This window comes from Muntiacus reevesi, chromosome 4 (genome assembly GCF_963930625.1).
Source record: "Muntiacus reevesi chromosome 4, mMunRee1.1, whole genome shotgun sequence".
Lineage (NCBI taxonomy): Eukaryota > Metazoa > Chordata > Mammalia > Artiodactyla > Cervidae > Muntiacus > Muntiacus reevesi.
The window spans coordinates 107,460,147-107,477,235 of NC_089252.1; the positions used below are offsets into that span (position 1 = coordinate 107,460,147).

General features: G+C 43.9%; 1 protein-coding gene across 2 annotated transcripts in view; it reads right to left on the reverse strand.

Moving 5' to 3' along the window:
* Positions 1 to 17,089, reverse strand: part of DOCK3 (dedicator of cytokinesis 3) — a 266,665-nt gene that overhangs the window by 74,582 nt on the left and 174,994 nt on the right. For both annotated transcript variants that reach the window (XM_065933597.1, XM_065933599.1), the window contains 8 exons: positions 9,155 to 9,279; positions 7,537 to 7,699; positions 6,701 to 6,807; positions 5,986 to 6,157; positions 5,541 to 5,638; positions 3,259 to 3,342; positions 1,953 to 2,053; positions 755 to 836 (listed from right to left, as the gene is read on the reverse strand). In XM_065933597.1, coding sequence (XP_065789669.1) covers positions 755 to 836; positions 1,953 to 2,053; positions 3,259 to 3,342; positions 5,541 to 5,638; positions 5,986 to 6,157; positions 6,701 to 6,807; positions 7,537 to 7,699; positions 9,155 to 9,279 — 932 coding nt within the window. The remainder of the gene's footprint in view (positions 1 to 754; positions 837 to 1,952; positions 2,054 to 3,258; positions 3,343 to 5,540; positions 5,639 to 5,985; positions 6,158 to 6,700; positions 6,808 to 7,536; positions 7,700 to 9,154; positions 9,280 to 17,089) is intronic.

Here is a 17,089-nt window from a genome sequence, read left to right on the forward strand (position 1 = left end):
GACACGGTTAAAAAGCATCTTAAAAAAAGTGACTCAAGAACAAGAAAAGACAGGGATGAAAGGAAAGAAAGAAAACATGAACTTCCTTTAAGTGAGTTCTCAGAGGATATGAGTTTTTTTTTTAAAAAAATAGTTAATATGGAGAACTGTGAAGCAAGAGAGGAATCAACATTCTCATAGGTGGTTCTCTTGCAGAAGCAGCAGTCAAGAGAAAACGAGTTACCAGGAAGTGTAGTTAACTCACAGTGAGGGCAGTCCCCTGCAACGGGGAGCTGGCCAGCACTGCAAAGGGCTGCCTGATGCTGGTTTTAAGATTACCTTCTCAACATAGCCACACACAGTGCATTCACTCAGTTCTTTTTACTTAAAACAGTTACATAAAATACAATGTTCAGTAAATACTGAAGAAGGGGAAAGTATTAGATAATCTTATTTCTAGTCAATGTTGGCTTATTTCTAACCAACACTGGCTTAGAAGGAGATACGATACTTTAGCCAGTGGAAGCAAAGACTGGCACTAACGGTAGAAGCAAGGCAGTGGGGATGACCACGAGCCACAGGTACATCATCCCTCCCTGCTGCTCTCAGATAAAACTATGAGGAATAAAGACCTTTTAGGGCAAAACCTAAGGGAGGAAAGGGCAGTCAGGTGGATCAGGGCAGCCATTCCACGCTGTCTACACTGGTCCTGCACTCTACTCCTCGAAGGTTACTTGCAAAGTTCTGCAGGGGTGGGTGCTTCTCAGGACATTACCCGCATGGCTTCCTGAATGTGGTCCTGCCGAATCAGTTCTGCTGAGCAGTCCATGTACCACTTCAAACAGCGGATTAGCTCCCTGGGAAAAAGAACAGTCCCAGAAACCCCCCTTTAATCCAAAAGCAATGCAGCCTGAAATACCTGCAGTCCTAAATTAGCCATAGAGGAAATAATATACTGCTGACAAACTAGAATGGAGCAATGGATTCATTACAGCTATGGAATCTTTAGACCACCTGAGACCAGACAACACTCCTGACCAAGAGATGCCACATTTCAATCAGCAGTTGGAGTCATTCTTTCCCACTTCCTCTGAGACACATTTCTTTGGTTACAATAAAGTTTTCCCACAGTCATGGACTGGATGTGTGTTTTCTTTGTTGAAAACTGCTAAGTCTCCAGAATATACAACAATGACTAGTAAACAGCAGACTCTGAATAAAGGTGTATGGTCCCACGTGCCCCTCCTTGCCATCCCAATCGTCTTATTTCCCTAGGAGCACGTTAACTGAGTGGCATGGGACTACAGGGTCAGAAGGTCTACACATATACATGGCCAAAGAATTCAGAGGTCAAGAGAACAGGCCCTCTGCAGACAGCAGGGTTCACATCTGGGGCATATCAGTCTCGAGCTCTGCATCCTTGAGCAAGTTATGTGAGCTCTCTGTCCTCACTCTTCTCACTTAAAAATATAGGAAACAATAGTACATCTCAAACTACTGTGAATTCTAATGAGATGACACATGTAAAATCTATAGCAGAGTGCCTGCTCTCTCAAAGTATCAGAGCCCAGTGATTCCACAGCTCACCACCCTTCAGGCTTTATCTCTTCAAAACTTATGTTCATTCCATAGAATAACATGGAGACTTTTAAAATTGCTCTAGTGGCTTTAGATAAACTGTGAGTGCTTCCCATGTTTACTCTTTGTATTATCTCTTTTACTGACTGTCTTTTCTTTCCTTTGATATTTATTTGTGGATGCTATATTTAGCTATTCATATGCTTCTCACTGAAAAAACAAGACATTTTTAGCAGCTCTTCCATCATTTCTTAGAAGGAAAAGTATGAAAACTATGTAATAAACTATAGTATAAAATGTCAGTAGAAAGCCCACAGCTAACATCATTCTCAATGGTAAAAGCCTATCTTTCTAGTCAAACACAAATCCTAATGATGATGCCAAATGCAACTTACTTGTATGCCAGGGCTCCAGCAAAGTGCTTCTGGATGTATGTGTCCATTACAGGTCGGAAGTGGAAATATTTGATGTCTCGGAGCAGGTTGATGATGAATACCTGGGAGAGACAAGGTGTAGCAGAATTCAGCAGAGGTCTCAAACCTACCCCCAGAAGGAAACAACTCTTGACTCTTCAAGGAATGGCAAACTATAAGTGTTTTCTCCAGTGTTTCTAGTGAATGTAAGACTGCCATTCTGGGTATGTATTTTTGTCATGTTTGTTCTATTGCTAACAACCCTGGCCTCCCATTCCAAACTTGGGACTCATTTGTCAACACCAGTGACTCTGACCTTCTCTCTTCACAATAATGCTCAGTGGTACAATATGGACCAAGTAAAGACAAAACAATATCTGTGATGGTGGCACAAGCATTAAGGTGTCTCAAAAACTTGGAAAAGAGAGAAAAAAATATTGTCCTCTGAGCCAAATCATCCTACGGAAGGTTGCACCCTTCAGAAATTAGGGTTGGTTGGTCAGGGAGGCAAGAAGAAAAGTCCGAGAAACAAACTGCAAAATATCACTCTAACTCTTGCCTCTGCTGCTCATCTATCATATAGACTTTAAAGTATCTGGTTGTCCTTGAACACACAGCCCTCCTGGAGGACTGGACATGTTCAAAAAAATGCACTAAATATTCAGATCACTGTCTTTTCTCACTGAGCAACCTTCTGAGACCCTGGTTCCCAGACAACTGCTTACAGGGAGAGGGTGTGACGCTCAGACCAGCACAGAGAGTCTGCTTTTCCTGGTGGTTATATCCTTTGTTTTTGCTTTTAATAGTTATTTACTTGGCTGTGCTGGGTCTTAGTTGCAGCACACAGGATCTTTAGTTGTGGTATGTGGGATCTAGTTCCCTGAACAGGTATTGAAACCAGGCCCCTTGCATTGGGAGTGCAGTCTTAACCACTGGACCACCAGAAAAATTTCTGTATCCTACTTTGTAAGTGGAAAATGAGCTGTCTTGTTTCCTTTATTGGTCTCTGGGCCTTTTGCTGGTATAGGTCACTATTTCAGGGGTGAGGCAACCCTGCGATAGTGGTGAGACTGAGTATCAAAACCACAAAGCAGAGGTCCAGATTTGATCATGTAGAGATGTTCCAGGTAGGCAGGTTGTTGGTCTTCCTTGGCGACACTCATCAGTCCCTTTCCTGTTGGGAACATCTACATCTTGTGCTGAGTCACTCAAATAAACTGTTTTCCTCAGATTTTTAAAAAGTATGTGACAGGAATAATCAATAAAAATCAGGAAAGGTAAGACTTACCAATGACTGAAATACCAGCAGGCCATATTTCTCTGTGTTATCATCCAAAATCACAAAGAGTGTATCTAAGATGTCCTGCAGAAACTGCAACAGCATAAAAACCAGAGGGCTCAGGTCTTAGGACCCTGGACACACAGTCAGACGTTCAAACACCAATGAATTTATCTCCCAAACAAACAAAATAAAAAATCTCCTAAGACCTCAAACTACCACTTAAAAATAACCTGGTATTCCATCTCCACCTAGCTAAGAAATAACTAGGTGGACTTTGGGTGTTTGATTACAGCCCAAAGGGCCCTAAGAGAGACCTAGAGAGGCTCTTCCTGTTGGGTAAGTGCTAAACTTATAAGGAAAGAGCAATTACCTAGAAAATTTAGACCACCCATGAAGAACAGCAATCTTGAAATGAAGACAATCTAAGTGATTTGGATGCCAAATTCATTTTGAGAGAAAGTGTTTACTTTCCTGGGACCCCAAAATTCAGTAGTCTCTTACTGTCTACTATGACCTAACTCTGTAGAGCACATCTGGATAAGGATGTGACAAGCTAGACCTTACCTACAGAAACTTATTTTTTGGTCTAGAAATTAGTATCCCAGGAGAAGAGAGAATGCAGCTGATGAGGGCTGTCAAAGAGGGTAAAAGATCTGGAGACAACATTTTTCTTTTTTTGAGCCGGTGCCTTTTTCTTTCTAAGATGCAAAAGTCCAGGGAGAGAATAATAAATATTCATGGTGCTCCCAGTCTTCAAAAATCAAATCTAATACTCTGTCGGTCAAAATGTAATTTAATGATAATAATGTTTACAACTTGTTTCAAAATAACCTAAGGTAGAAGGCATGGATGAGGGATTTGTGGGCAGGACTGGCCAGGGGTTGGTGACAGTCAGGGATGAATGACAGCGACATGTAGGGTTATTTATTCTGTCTGCATCTTTGGATGCTTGAAATTTTCCAATAAGAAGTAAAAATAATTAAAATGCTAGCATATTTCCTTTACATTCTCTCCTGACTTGCTTGAGACAAATATTGATGCTAAAACCAGAAATGCTGGTAGGATGTTCTCTTGTCAGGAATGAATGTAACAACTCATCCTTAAAAAGATCACAGAGCTTTCATAGTATGTGGTCTGTTCTACTGGTGAAATTTTTAATGTATTTAGAAGGAAAAAATGTCCTGAGTGTAAATTTATTTTAAGTTTCAAAACTAGTTTGTATAAAGTTTGAAAAGCTTGTTAGTATAAAGAGTTCTTTTAAAAATTTATGATTCTCTGATCAATTAACACAAAATTCATACAAGACTTCATAAAAGTACACAGAAATACACAGACTTTATTTAACATTATTCCTCATTTGGAGACACCATGTTGTGTATTATTGAGTCAATGGAGCTGTAAAATGAAAGTACAGACAATGCGGTGATAACATATTTGATCCTTGCAATGATGGAGCCAAGAATGTCCACTGATGGACAAGGTGCCTTTTTGAAATTCAATCTCTAGCCTACATTTCACTGCTAATCACCCAAAGCACGTCCACTCTCCTTAGTTGAGTTCAGTCCATTGTGCAGAATCCGCCTACCAGGCTTTCACCATCGGGAAGTGCCTGGGGTTCTTCTTGAGCTAAAGTCAGGTGGGCAAACACCCGGCTTCTACACAGTGTGGAGAAGCCCTAAGGGTAACAACTGGGGTTGGGCCACGTTGCTGTCAGTTTGCTCAGGCTATTAGACGGGAAGTGTCACAAAAGCACATGAGAAAGCCACTGAGGCAGAGAGGAAGGTAGAGTTCCCTGGTCTGGACTCTTAAGTGAGAGACTGGGCAAAATCAGGAGTTCCAGTTCATGGAGAATATATTTAGAGCTCCTGTAGATAATCCAGAGGGTGGGGCCAGGAAGACACCAGGCTGGGTTTGTGGTAGAGGTTTACAGAGTAAGCAAAGAGAGGAAGCGAGTGGAGACCTAGAGGCATGCAGGCGGCAGCCCACACTGGGATTGTTTCTGAGAGGCTGCCCTTTAATTATCACTTTACTTTCTGGGAAGAAAAACAAGCCAGAAAATACGGTTTAAAACTTAAATATAGTTTCTAAAAGGTAATAAACCTGATGTGATACCTACTTTAAAGAAAGAAGCTAAATGAAAAAAAGAAAAATAACTTTATCTCTACTCACTTAACTATATACCTTAAAAAGTGGTCTCAGAGGCTTATAGGCAGAAATCAAGGGGAAGTAAGGTCCTCTGCCCAGATTCCTTGCTCAGCTAGCAAGTGTGAATTAAGTGAAAGTCATACCTTAACAATTTCCTCCCCACTGACATGCCGCAGCCGCCCAAGGATGTCCATGATCCGGTCTGGAAAGGCCTTCCATTTCAGCAGAGCAAGGAGGTCCACTAGGAAGCAAGCCCCAAAGATGGTGAACCCTGGCTATGTCATGGACAAGTGAAGCCTAGACTCTCCCTGCTGAGGGTGGGTGGGATCTAGAGAGACAGAAATAGCTGGAAGCAGCGAAAAAGCATCCAGAGTGCTGCGATCAAGGCTACAGACGCATCTGTAAAACCATGGAAAACCCCATAGCTTGCTATTACCAAGTGAGTCCTTCAACTTCGAATGAGAAGAATCCCCTCACTGTGGCATGAAAAAGCAGAAGCAACTATTTCTGTCTCTTGACAAATACCAGCAACACGAAGCAGCAAGTGGGGACAGTGGAGGGCTCCACCCTACGGGCACCCTGGCCTACCGTTCTGGGTGAGCTTGGTGGAGGAGAGCTGTGTGGAAATGAAGAAAGACTCTTTGGTGCTGCGCTGGAAGATGAGGCTGGAAGGGATGTTAGGGCAGCCGTTGTAGTCCTCTTTGCAGCAGGGCAGGCCCAGGTAAAGAGCGTGGTTGTTAAACGTGCTATTCTCATCACACTGTAGGCATAAGTAGAGAACACAGAATATTTCTGGAACCATGCCACATGTAAAACATCAGGTCCTGGGGATTTTGGGGTTCTTGAGGCTGGACCCTGGACCTCAGGTCCTGTTAGAAGAGTGCTTCCTAAGCACTTTAAAAGTGTTTTTCATTTCTTCCCCCAGAATGGCTCACAGGCCTTTAAAAGAAAACATGGCAAAGCTCATGGCCTCTACCTGTTGCACAGGAAACTTTGGGCACCGGCTATGCTGTGATAGCTGACAGAATCAGAGCCTCAAACGGCAGGTCTCCAAATGTATGAGCCTAGGCCGTAATGGCACAGAAGGGCTGAATAATAGATTTCCACAACTAGTGGAGTGGGAGGTTGGAAACAAAGGCCCTGCTGGTGTGATCTGTGGGAAAAGACAAAAGCCTGCCCTCAGATGTCCTGCTGTCTCCACCTGCACCCCACCCTAGATCCTTTGGCCCACTAAGGGGGAACCACCTGACCAAGAACCACGCGTGAGAGTGGTCTGAGCAGGGGACAGACTCAGGCTCCGTACCTTGTACACATAGAGCTCATGGATGTCATCGGAGAGGGTGGTGCCATCGTCCCGCATCAGGGGTGAGAATGCAAAGCCGAAGAGCTTCTTTTCCCCTTTGTCTTTTGCTGCAATCAGAGCCGAGCATGAGTTGCTCTGACTCACACTTCCCTTTCCAACAGACATCCCCTTTTCCCTATCACCTTGTGTGCTTTACTTCTCTGTCCCTTACTTTGGTCATTGAATAGGTAGCAACCTGATGGCAAGAAGGATCAGAAATATACTAGGCTGAGTGTCCATTTACATCGCAAGGTACACAGGCTACCTAGAACCAAACAGAAACTACATGGCTAACCTCGATAAACGAGGGGCTCTTTAAGGAGGAGTTTACTATATACAAAGGAAACCCCCAAAGAGGAATGACCCTGGCAATTATCCACTGTCCAAATCAGACACTACAAAAGGCCAACAATATCAGATCTCATTTTTAAAAAATATTTCTTTTTGATGTGGACCATTTTTAAAGTCATCATTGAATTTGTTACAATACTGCTTTTGTTTTATATTTTGGTTTTTTGGCCACAAGACATGTGGGATCTTAACTCCCCAACCAGGAATCAAACTCATAACCCTAGAACTAGAGGTGAAGTCTTAACTGCTGGACCACCAGGGAAGTCCCCAGATCGCACGTTTTTGGATCACTGTCCAAAGAACAGTCTCTGATGACATCCCACCTTTGAGTACACAACTCCTCATTTTCTTGCCCTGATACTAATAAGAACTCTTATTTCTGTCCGAGAGAAGGAAGAGTTATATTCATATTCTCAAAGCAATGTGGAGAGAGAAATCTTACTCACTGGAACAGTGTCTGAACTCAAAGCGCAGGTGGGAGCCCCGGAACCGGTCGATGGGGATGGGCAATTTGATAATCTCTCCCCAGCGAGGGCTGTTGCTGTGGTAGAGGACGAAGGAGTGGTAGGAACTCCTGTTGGGCTCTCCTGAACCCAAGCTGATGCAGTCCTGGAAGAGAGAAGCAGGGCAATGTGCCACCCTACTGGAGGGGCCCTTGGATTTCTCTGTCACTCAGACATTTCACTTCTTCCTTTGTGTGGGTCTCATTTTTCTATGAGGCCAAATCTATCAGGTGACTGAAATTCAGTACTCTGGGGGACAACTGTGAAGATGGTATAAGGAGCCAGCAGACACAGTGCTCCTGTTTTCCTTGAGCAGAGGTAATCGCACACACCGTTCAGTTTACCTGAAGGAAGCTGAGTGGTGTAATCAGTAAGGTAGACTCTTCATCCGCATTAAGAAAGAAATGGACTCAGAGAAGTCAACCATACACAAAGCTTTCCAGATCAGAAAAATAATTAAATAATAAAACGGAGAGAACCGGTTTTCTAATCTTCAGCCCAAAGATGCACTGACATTTTATGTTGCCTATGGCTGACTGTTCTTGGACATAACCAAGGTAGACCAGATTTAACTTGATCCCAGTTTCCAAATATTACTGTGATGATGCAGTCCCATGGCCCCCGGGAAGCTGCAGGCAATACAATCCGGAGTAGCTCCCTGTTCAAACAGGGTGGAGTGAACATCTGAGAGCTCTGCTTACCCCCACATTATTCATGCAAACAAGAATTGCCTTAGTCCTTGAGGTGGGTTTTTTAAATGACACGCATATCTCTGTTTCTACCACCACATCTACAATACCCTCCATTTCTTTCTATTAAATAGCTTTGACAGATGACTGTGACTAACTTTACCTTTTTCCTTCTGTAAAATGTGGATGATCATTGCTGTTCTGCCTACCTCATGAGGCTGTTGTCAACACACAGAAGGAAGGTCTGTAAAAGACTGATTTGCCTTCTACCATGTGGCATGCAAACAGTGCCTTCTCATTTGCCAAGGACTTGACCATGACTTGACTGAGGGAAAAACTGACATAATGAAAGTAGAAAAACAGCACTCCAGGTCTTATCTTTTAATTAAGACTGTCAGAGGGTCCTTGTGCTGCACTGACTGGAAATCACCTTTGGGGGCCTGAGTCTGCTGTTCCTTGTCACATAACCTGGTAACAGCAAGTGGGTATACCTATTTACTAAAGAGCAAATAGAACATTCTATATTAGCTCTAGGACCTAATAACAGGTCTAAAACTAAACAGCTGGGTGCTAGACAGGTGGCTGAAAAGGTAACATGCAGGACAGAACTGGAGGGAGTAGGTCTAAACGAGGACAGGAGGGATTCAGGTCAGACACTAGGAAGAACTTCTGAAAAGGCTGTATGACCCTGGAAGTCATTATCAGAGCATACTGCAGGGTTTCCCTGAAGAGAAGCTAAGGTGGAGAAGAGTCTCAGAAAGTGATTTGAATTCAGTCCCTCTTAAGGAGGATGGGTCTCTGGACGAAGTCCACAGAAACACTAAAATTATTACAGGATTAGCTGTCATTCCAAACTGACCGGCAAACCTTACCTTCAAGATTTCACCATCTGCGTAAAGCACATACATGGTCACTTCAATATTCTTTTGTACACTCTTTCCCCCTCTCTCAAAATCCCCCTTCTCCAGGGTGAGGTACAAGTCATTGCGGATATCACCTGCAGGGAAAGAAGTGTCACGTATTCATGACCGCAGAAGCCACTATGCCCCATGTGCATGGAGGACAAGGCTAGCATCTGGACCCTCCAGGGCTCAGGGCAGGGCTCAGGGCATTCCAAGCTTGGTTAATAACAATGGACGTTCCACCAGTATCAGCGTGGCAGTACTCAGGTGGGTTAGTCATGTGCCCTCTAAGTCTGAATCTTAGGGGTGTTCACCACAGCTTGGCTGGTGTGGGAAAAGGCAGACTGGGGGCACTGCTCAGCCTCTCTCCCCTCCAAGAGAATGGCTGTAATCTAATCCTCCAAAAGAGGAAAGGTTTTATAATCAGAAGGAACAGCACTTCCTTTAATCACGTCTATGTCTTCACCACTAATTCCTCGTCCTTTCCCTCTTTCCTAGCTTTTCTTCTGGCAGCCCTCAATCCTTCTGAGTTTGCCTAGAGGACAAACTGCTCCTTTCTTCTGGAGGCTTACCCAGTTCCCTTCCCTGCTGGGGTGCCAGCAGAGGTCACTGGATGGTCAGGTTTTCTTTTAGTTGCCAGTGCTCTGGGAGCAGGTGACTTCCCAAAAGCACAGGTGCCAAAGCACTGGGGCGACAGTGCTGGGCTCCTCTTGTGGCCCTGTGCTCTGAGTCCAGCCCATGCAGCCCACTCCGGCTGCTTTAGAGTGGGCAGGAGCAGAGCCAGCTGCAAGTCTGAAATGACCTAAGTCTCAAATGCCTTTTTCTTTAAGGGGGGATGGAATTGTCTGTTCATGTATAAAAGGAGCTTATATGGGTTGCTCTAAGCTTCTCCCTTCTCCTCAGGGAGGCCTGGCATGCTGCGGTTCATGGGGTCGCAAAGAGTCAGATAGGACTGAGTGACTGAACTGAAGCTTCTAAACCCACAAAGTGACCAATTTTACTTAACACAAACTAAAGAAGGGCTTTTGACTTGCAAAAAAAAAAAGTAAAGCCTGTGGGGGGGGGGGGGGGGAATCTTCAAAGGAAGAAAATGACAAGGGAAACCAGGTGAGGCCAAAGTGAGGATGTGTTGGCAGCCTGAAGAAATCAACTGAAAGTTAATGGAACAATTCACTAACTTGCAAAGGAAACCAATTCAGAAATCAAAGTCTTTCTACTTCAGTTTCTAGAAAAACTGGCACATCTAAGTCTGTTCATTACTTGGAATCACAATGACATAAAGAGGCTTTGTTTTTGGTGAGCAACCAAGCTTTCTGGTTTGGCCAGGTACTTAATGAGAGCCTCTTTTCCACACTGCCCACTTCTCTAACTGTGGGTGTCTGAGTGTCTCTTACACATGAAACAGCGATAGACTATGACTGGCCCATATCTTGGGCTTTGGGGGTCTTCATGTCCAAACCTTCTATTCTTCATGTCGCCTTCCTACCCTACGAGTACCGTCATGGTTTTTTGGTCACATAATACTCTCAAAAGAGCAGTCCATGAGAAACGATAATTCTCTGACAATGCAGAGAATTTTAACATGCGAAAGCTATTTCCCTAAACAAAATAGCCCTGAGGCTCCATGAAGGGAAGAGGAAAATGTGTTCTTGAAAATCACATGCAAATGCAACTGCTGGGCAGGTGGGGCCGACTTCAGGGTCCATCCTTGCAGTCTGGACAGACTTTCCTCCTGGGCTGAGCAGAACCTCTACTTTGAATTCTGATGAGTCTGGAACTTTAATCTTCCTCTTTTGAACAATCCTACTTGGGTCCGCCTACCAGGTCATTAAAAAGAGCACTCATGTGTGCAGGTAGGGTGGGGAAGGCAAGCAGGAGGAGAAGGAAAACTCAAATTCATCAGTTTGCTACTGTCAGAACAGAGGGTGAAAAAAATCAGCCCTAAAAGTAAAATTCACAATTACTGGGAACTTAACTATAGGTTATTGCCATTATAATGGGGAAAATCAGAGTTGGTTACACCTTAAATTTTTAAAAATTGGAACAGACACCTCAGAGCTTTCTCCTGATAATAGCCTTTTAGTTACACATTAACTTTTCTATGGAACTTAAGTAATTATTCAATTTCTAGGATGATTTGGCATAAAGTGAATAGAGAATTTTAGTATCTAAAGAATAGGTGCTTTGTTTAAAATTACCCTGGCTTAAATCAGCACTCTCTGGAAGTTATTCTCGAGACAGTTCATGTGACTCTTCAAAGAAGATGTTGGCTACCAGCAACGGTATTCTAGCTTGTACAAACATTTTAAATTTCTGTGGCTCTATACAAAAGGTAACCATATTACAATAAGTATGTCCCTAAATGGAACATTTCAAACTTTTCCAAGCATTGTATGATATAAAATACTAATATCAAACTGGACACCATCCTGCAGATGGATAATGACAGAATTCGGTCTGTTTTGGTTTTATAGAGTGAGCTCATAGTTTCTGGGCAGCTTCTCCAGGGTGTTTTAAACCAGAATGCCAATTTCTAATGGAAGGACTGAGCTAGATATTCCTACAGGTTTCATTCTTTTAAAATTTTCTATTTAAATAGAATGCCTTTGGTGATCACCTAGAAAATGTGTGAATACACATAACTGTACCCTCTGAGTCACACACTGAAGCAGCTTGATTTCATCAGATCTTTCCTTTATTTAGAGGACAAATCTGCTGAGAACCAAGGCCATTCTCAGTCAGAAGAGTTGCAATTTTGTAAATTATGGCCTCAATTTTGAAAACAGCTCTTTGTAACAGTTAATGTAGCTGGGGACTTCTCCTCAAAAGCTCTCTGGAGGATCATTTAAATGGAACTCTCCACTAATTCTCAAGGAACTAGAAGGAACAAATGTGAAGAGCTCCAGGATGTAATGAGCCAGGCCTGCCTTACAGAGAGCCTCCCAGGGTCCCTGCTGTTCACAGCTATCCTGATCGCATGTTACATGTTTACAAAGACTACTAGTAGGATCATGGGTTAATACTGTCTCCAGGAGGCTTGTGTAAACTTTAGCACCAGTGACCTGGAAATATTACCAGGAGAGGCATGAGGACAGGCACCTTACAATAAGGATGGGAGAGAGAAGGCCTGAGCAGCAGTTTCTGTGATTAGTTTGGAGACCACTGCGTATATCTGAAATCATCTAGGGAGGTTGTTAGAACTAGATTTCTAATATTCACTCCGTAGAGATTCTAGTGGGTCATGGGTGGGGCTTGTGTACTTGTATCTTTAAAAAGCATCAGGTGACTCCGATGCTCTCCAGGGTTTAACATCAGGGGACCATAAAGTGTGGGTCTGCTGGGAAGATGCTAGTGAAGTATGGCTGGGGGTGTGGAACTGGGCAGCTCTTAGGCAGTGTGGAGGATTGATGAGACGGGTATGGAGGGGGTAGGCTTTTTGGAGGCAAGTGGGAGTATGTATTGTGGAGGGCAGCCCTGATTCCATTTGCTAGGTGTCCTCTGCTTCCTAAGATTGGCAGAGCCTCTAAGAGCATCAGCAATGCCTTACAGCTCTAAATGCTTGGTGCTCAGTTGACACACAACAGACTTTCTTGAATGGGAAGATGAATGAATGAGGCTGTTCTTGTAAGAGGGCTTCAGAATAAATAATCTTTGTCCCTTTTGCAGTTTCACACAGCAGCCAGTGAAAGCTGTTGGTACAGCTGCATGTCAGAGAACCAGGGACTTAAGAATCGGCAGAGGCTGGCAAAGTTTTTCTGGAAGAGGCCGGCAAAGTTTTTCTGGAAGAGGCCAGATAGTAAGTACCTTTCAGGCTTTGTGGGCCACATGTTCTTTGTTTTCACAACCCTTTTAAAACGTAAAAAACCATTCTGAGTTGGCGGACAGTATGAAAGGCTTCTGGATTTGGCCTATGGGCTATAGTTTGCTGATACAGTGTTCAACTGTCCAGAGCAGCGTCACTACCCGGCAACACTCCAGATTCCTAGAAGTCAACACAAAACAGCTGCTGGGGAGGGAGCCAGGTCAGGGACCTGAGGCCGTCTGATGATGTCAGGGATTAGCCTGAAACATTCTAGGGTCCTTACAGAGAGAGGTCTCAGAAGGAAGCAGCTACCGGAGTCCTAGGAGGCTGGGGAGCCTGGGACAGAGCTGCATCCAGCAGAGAGAACAGCGTGTGCTTCAGTGGGCAGGCCTGATCATCCAAAGACCTGCATCCTAGTGCGACTTTGGAGAAACAGCTCATCCCATGTTTGCAGGTTTCCTCTGAAAGTAGTCTCCACAGAGGTTTCAGAGTCTTTGAGGTTCAGCTCAGGCACCAGAGCCTCTGTTAGCAAGATCATCTCTTGCCAGACATGCCAGCCTTACTTGGAGTTTGGGGGATGCTATATTTTGCTTGGATTCTTTATTAAATTCATGTTCCTTCTGTACAAATGACTCACACCATGTGTGAGGCTCTGGGTTCAAGAATAATAGTGTTAACTACTACATTATTTAGAACTTGTCCAATTCGAGACAGGATTAGGAAAAGCTTCTGTGGATAGTGTTTTATTTCCCTTAAGACCACATAAAACTAGAACACATCTCCTCCCAGGAGACACTGCAGCCTGCTCGGAATGGCGCCAATTCTATCTCTTGGCAGAACAGGAGTCTCCTGACGGAGATGTGGAGATGTTAACTACCATCCTGTATGGACAGTTTCAGACATGTGACCAACATTTTATATGATGGAGTAGCTCTCATTCTGGGGAAGAGACTTTAAAAAAAATAAAAGGCTCTTGGCAAGATTTCTTCAGATTACCCAGGAAAAGACAGGTTCTTTGATTTTCTAACCAAGTCTTCACTGTCACACTTCTATTGGTTTCTATTGCTACAAAGTCAGTGACATTCTCTGCTCAAACAAAATGACAGGAATGGGCACGGTGTGACATCACTGTGTATGATTATTCCTTTCTTGGGTCAGGGATGTGGGGATATTCCAACCCACTGTGGGACCAGATGTGATCATTCCTAAACCATCCCTTAGAGATATGGTCAAAGCTTCATGTGACACTCAGACTGACCACAGTCCTCTGAATCTACTTGTGGTAAATACTGTCATCACTCTGTTGAGGAGAACTTTTCTTTCAAAAGTCAAGAGATGTGTCCAGCAGAGCTGAAAAGAGCAGCTTTCTGCCTTTCTGATTCTTTGCAGCTTGGGGTAAGCATTACTCTTTTTCTTTTCAATGAGAATAGCTGATCTGTCTCACAAAAATCCTTTCCTATATCTACTCACCTAGGGCTTTGTAAGGTTTTCTAAATATTCCAACATGTCCTTAGTTTTCTCTGATCTTAATGAACACCTAAAGTAATACACAGTCTCCAGGTTGGGCTGGTAGCTTCTCTAACATTTTGTCAGTTATCCCAAAAGGTGAGACTGATGAAGGATTAATAATGCAAATGATACCCCACCCCAGTATTGCAACATTCCATGAAACAAATGAAGATGGAGACAAAGCAGGCAAAAGCAGACAGGAGACACAAAAGCAGGAACTTACACCCAACTATCTTCATCTCTGCACCAGAAAGAAAGGGGCGAGAATGAGGGGACAGCACAGAGAGAAACAAGAACAATTAAGACAAACAGGAAAAGAGAAAAAAACATCACTTGCAGGTTGGTGATGAAGCATGCACTTTATATCAGGGGTCAAAGCAAAGGACAGAGTGTATTTCTGAGCACAAGGGCAAGAGTCGGGGGGCCCCCTTGAGGGCTGCCATGCCAGCATAGCTGCCTTCTAAAGGGCAAGGTCAGGCCAACCCAGAGAGGAACTTGTACCAGGTCTGATTCAGAGAGGGGCCAAGCATCCTTAAAGCAGAGTACTCTTTAGGACACGGTTCTCAAATGGGGCCCTAAACCATCACCTGATAGCCTGTGAGGAATACAAATGCTCAGGTCCCACCCCAATCCTACTGTATCAGAAACTCGTGGGGTGGGTTTAGCAATGTGTTTTTCCAAGCCCTGCAGGTGATTGTGATACATACTAAAGTTAGAGCAATACTGGTTTAGGAAAAAAAAAACAAAAACTTAGCCATCAACTAGAATATATTAAAATCACAGGGCAGATTTCTTCAGACAAAAGACAAGCTCATATAAATAATATGAAACTTGGCCCATAATGCCCACAGTAAATGATAACCTTACAAATTCAAGGCTTAGAAAACAAGTTAAAAGATTTCTTTCCCACAGAAGCATGACAGCTCTGCACTCCTACTCACGCCAGGGAATAGACTCTCCTAGAACCCTGACACTTAGAAAACTGCACAGAAGATGCTGGCACACCCCTGCTTGCTTAGACGAGGTTTGGAGGAGTGTACAGACCACTCTTGAGCAAGAGGTTTTAAATCATTCCCTTTCAGTTTACAATCTGTTGGCTGACAGTTTTCTTGAAAGTTCTAATTGGGCTAATGCTGACAAGTGAGTCACAGAAAACTCATTCACCTGAAATGTCTGCCCTGCTCCAGTATTTCCTCTCCATTTTCTTGAAAAAAATCTTAAAGAGTAAACGTCTCTTGTAGAGTTATTAGCTTCTGTAATGAACTAAAATGAGTTGGGAGGGAAGGAGGAACTACTCACGGAAATATGGCGATAAACCAACAAAAGGCTGTTAGGTGTTCAGTTTCAAAATCAGGCTTAAGTTCCCATATCGGTTCATTCTTCTACAATCTTGGATGGACTTTTCTGGGTTTATGTGCCTTCTCTGCGACTCCCAGAACACCACCAGCAAAGGTGGTCTTGCCTCGTGCTCACTATGAGTCATGAACACAGCTGGATGCCTATGCAGTCAGGGCCTCAGCTGTGGCAAGGAGTAGGACATCTCCTGTTCACAGAAGTCACGTGGTGTATCTTACACACTCATGGAAAGCAACAGGAGACCACTGAAAAGTCCTTTTCTGAAATCGTGTGTCAGATACTGGTGTGGTCAGAACTTGTCTAAATGCTGTAACTTAGAGCTGTAAGCTCTGTCAATATGCTTTGACAAGGACCTGTCTGGGCCATCTGACATAAAGGACCTCTCCAAATGAATATCTAGTAGTTTCTCCCAAATGCTGGTAGTTTCAAGATAAGAGCCATAATATATGAACCATTCTAATTTTTCCATTTATTCTAATTTCTCAGACTTCAGTGTTGAAATGCTCACAGTTACTAACATAAATCATTTCATTGTCCATTTCTCTTATGACCATGTGTCAAGAAGTTGCAATTTCTTGCAACTCGGTCATACTAGCACCACGATGGCCGAGGGACCATTGCAGCCCAGATCCTATATTCCCACAGGTGAAGACTGGACCAGCTGTAGGTGGAGGGTGACCTCACAAAGTGACTTCCTGTCACAGCCGTGGTTTCCCAGGATCGACGGACCACAACTGAAAACACTGCTGCACACTTTTCCTGCTGCTCTAGCAGAACCTTCAGGGCCAGCCCTATCACCTCACCCAAGGAGGGCAAACCCACTCTGATGATATCTTGTGGGGGCATTAAAGGCACTGTCAGTTGTTAGCACACAATCTGGAGAGTGGCAATCTGTGCAAAAAATTCTTTCCTCGAGAGGAGGTAAGGTAAAAGAGAGGGGAGACACATAGAGGACTGTTTCCTGCCTGTGAATCAATCCTCACTTTCAGCCCCAGTACTCAACACTTCAAGGGCAGACAACCCAGCAAAGAGCACATTCACAGCCCCAGTCTGGACACCCTAGGACTGCCAATGTCTCTGCCTTGTGGGGCAAATCAGCTGAGGACACCTCAGCTGCCCAGTGGAGGAAATGCTCCTGACACTCCACTTGCCTCACCAATGATACTGATGCTGCTAACTTCCAAGGGCAGGTCCAGCTTTCTCAGAAGTCCTTTATCGACCTGTGTGCCAATGACACA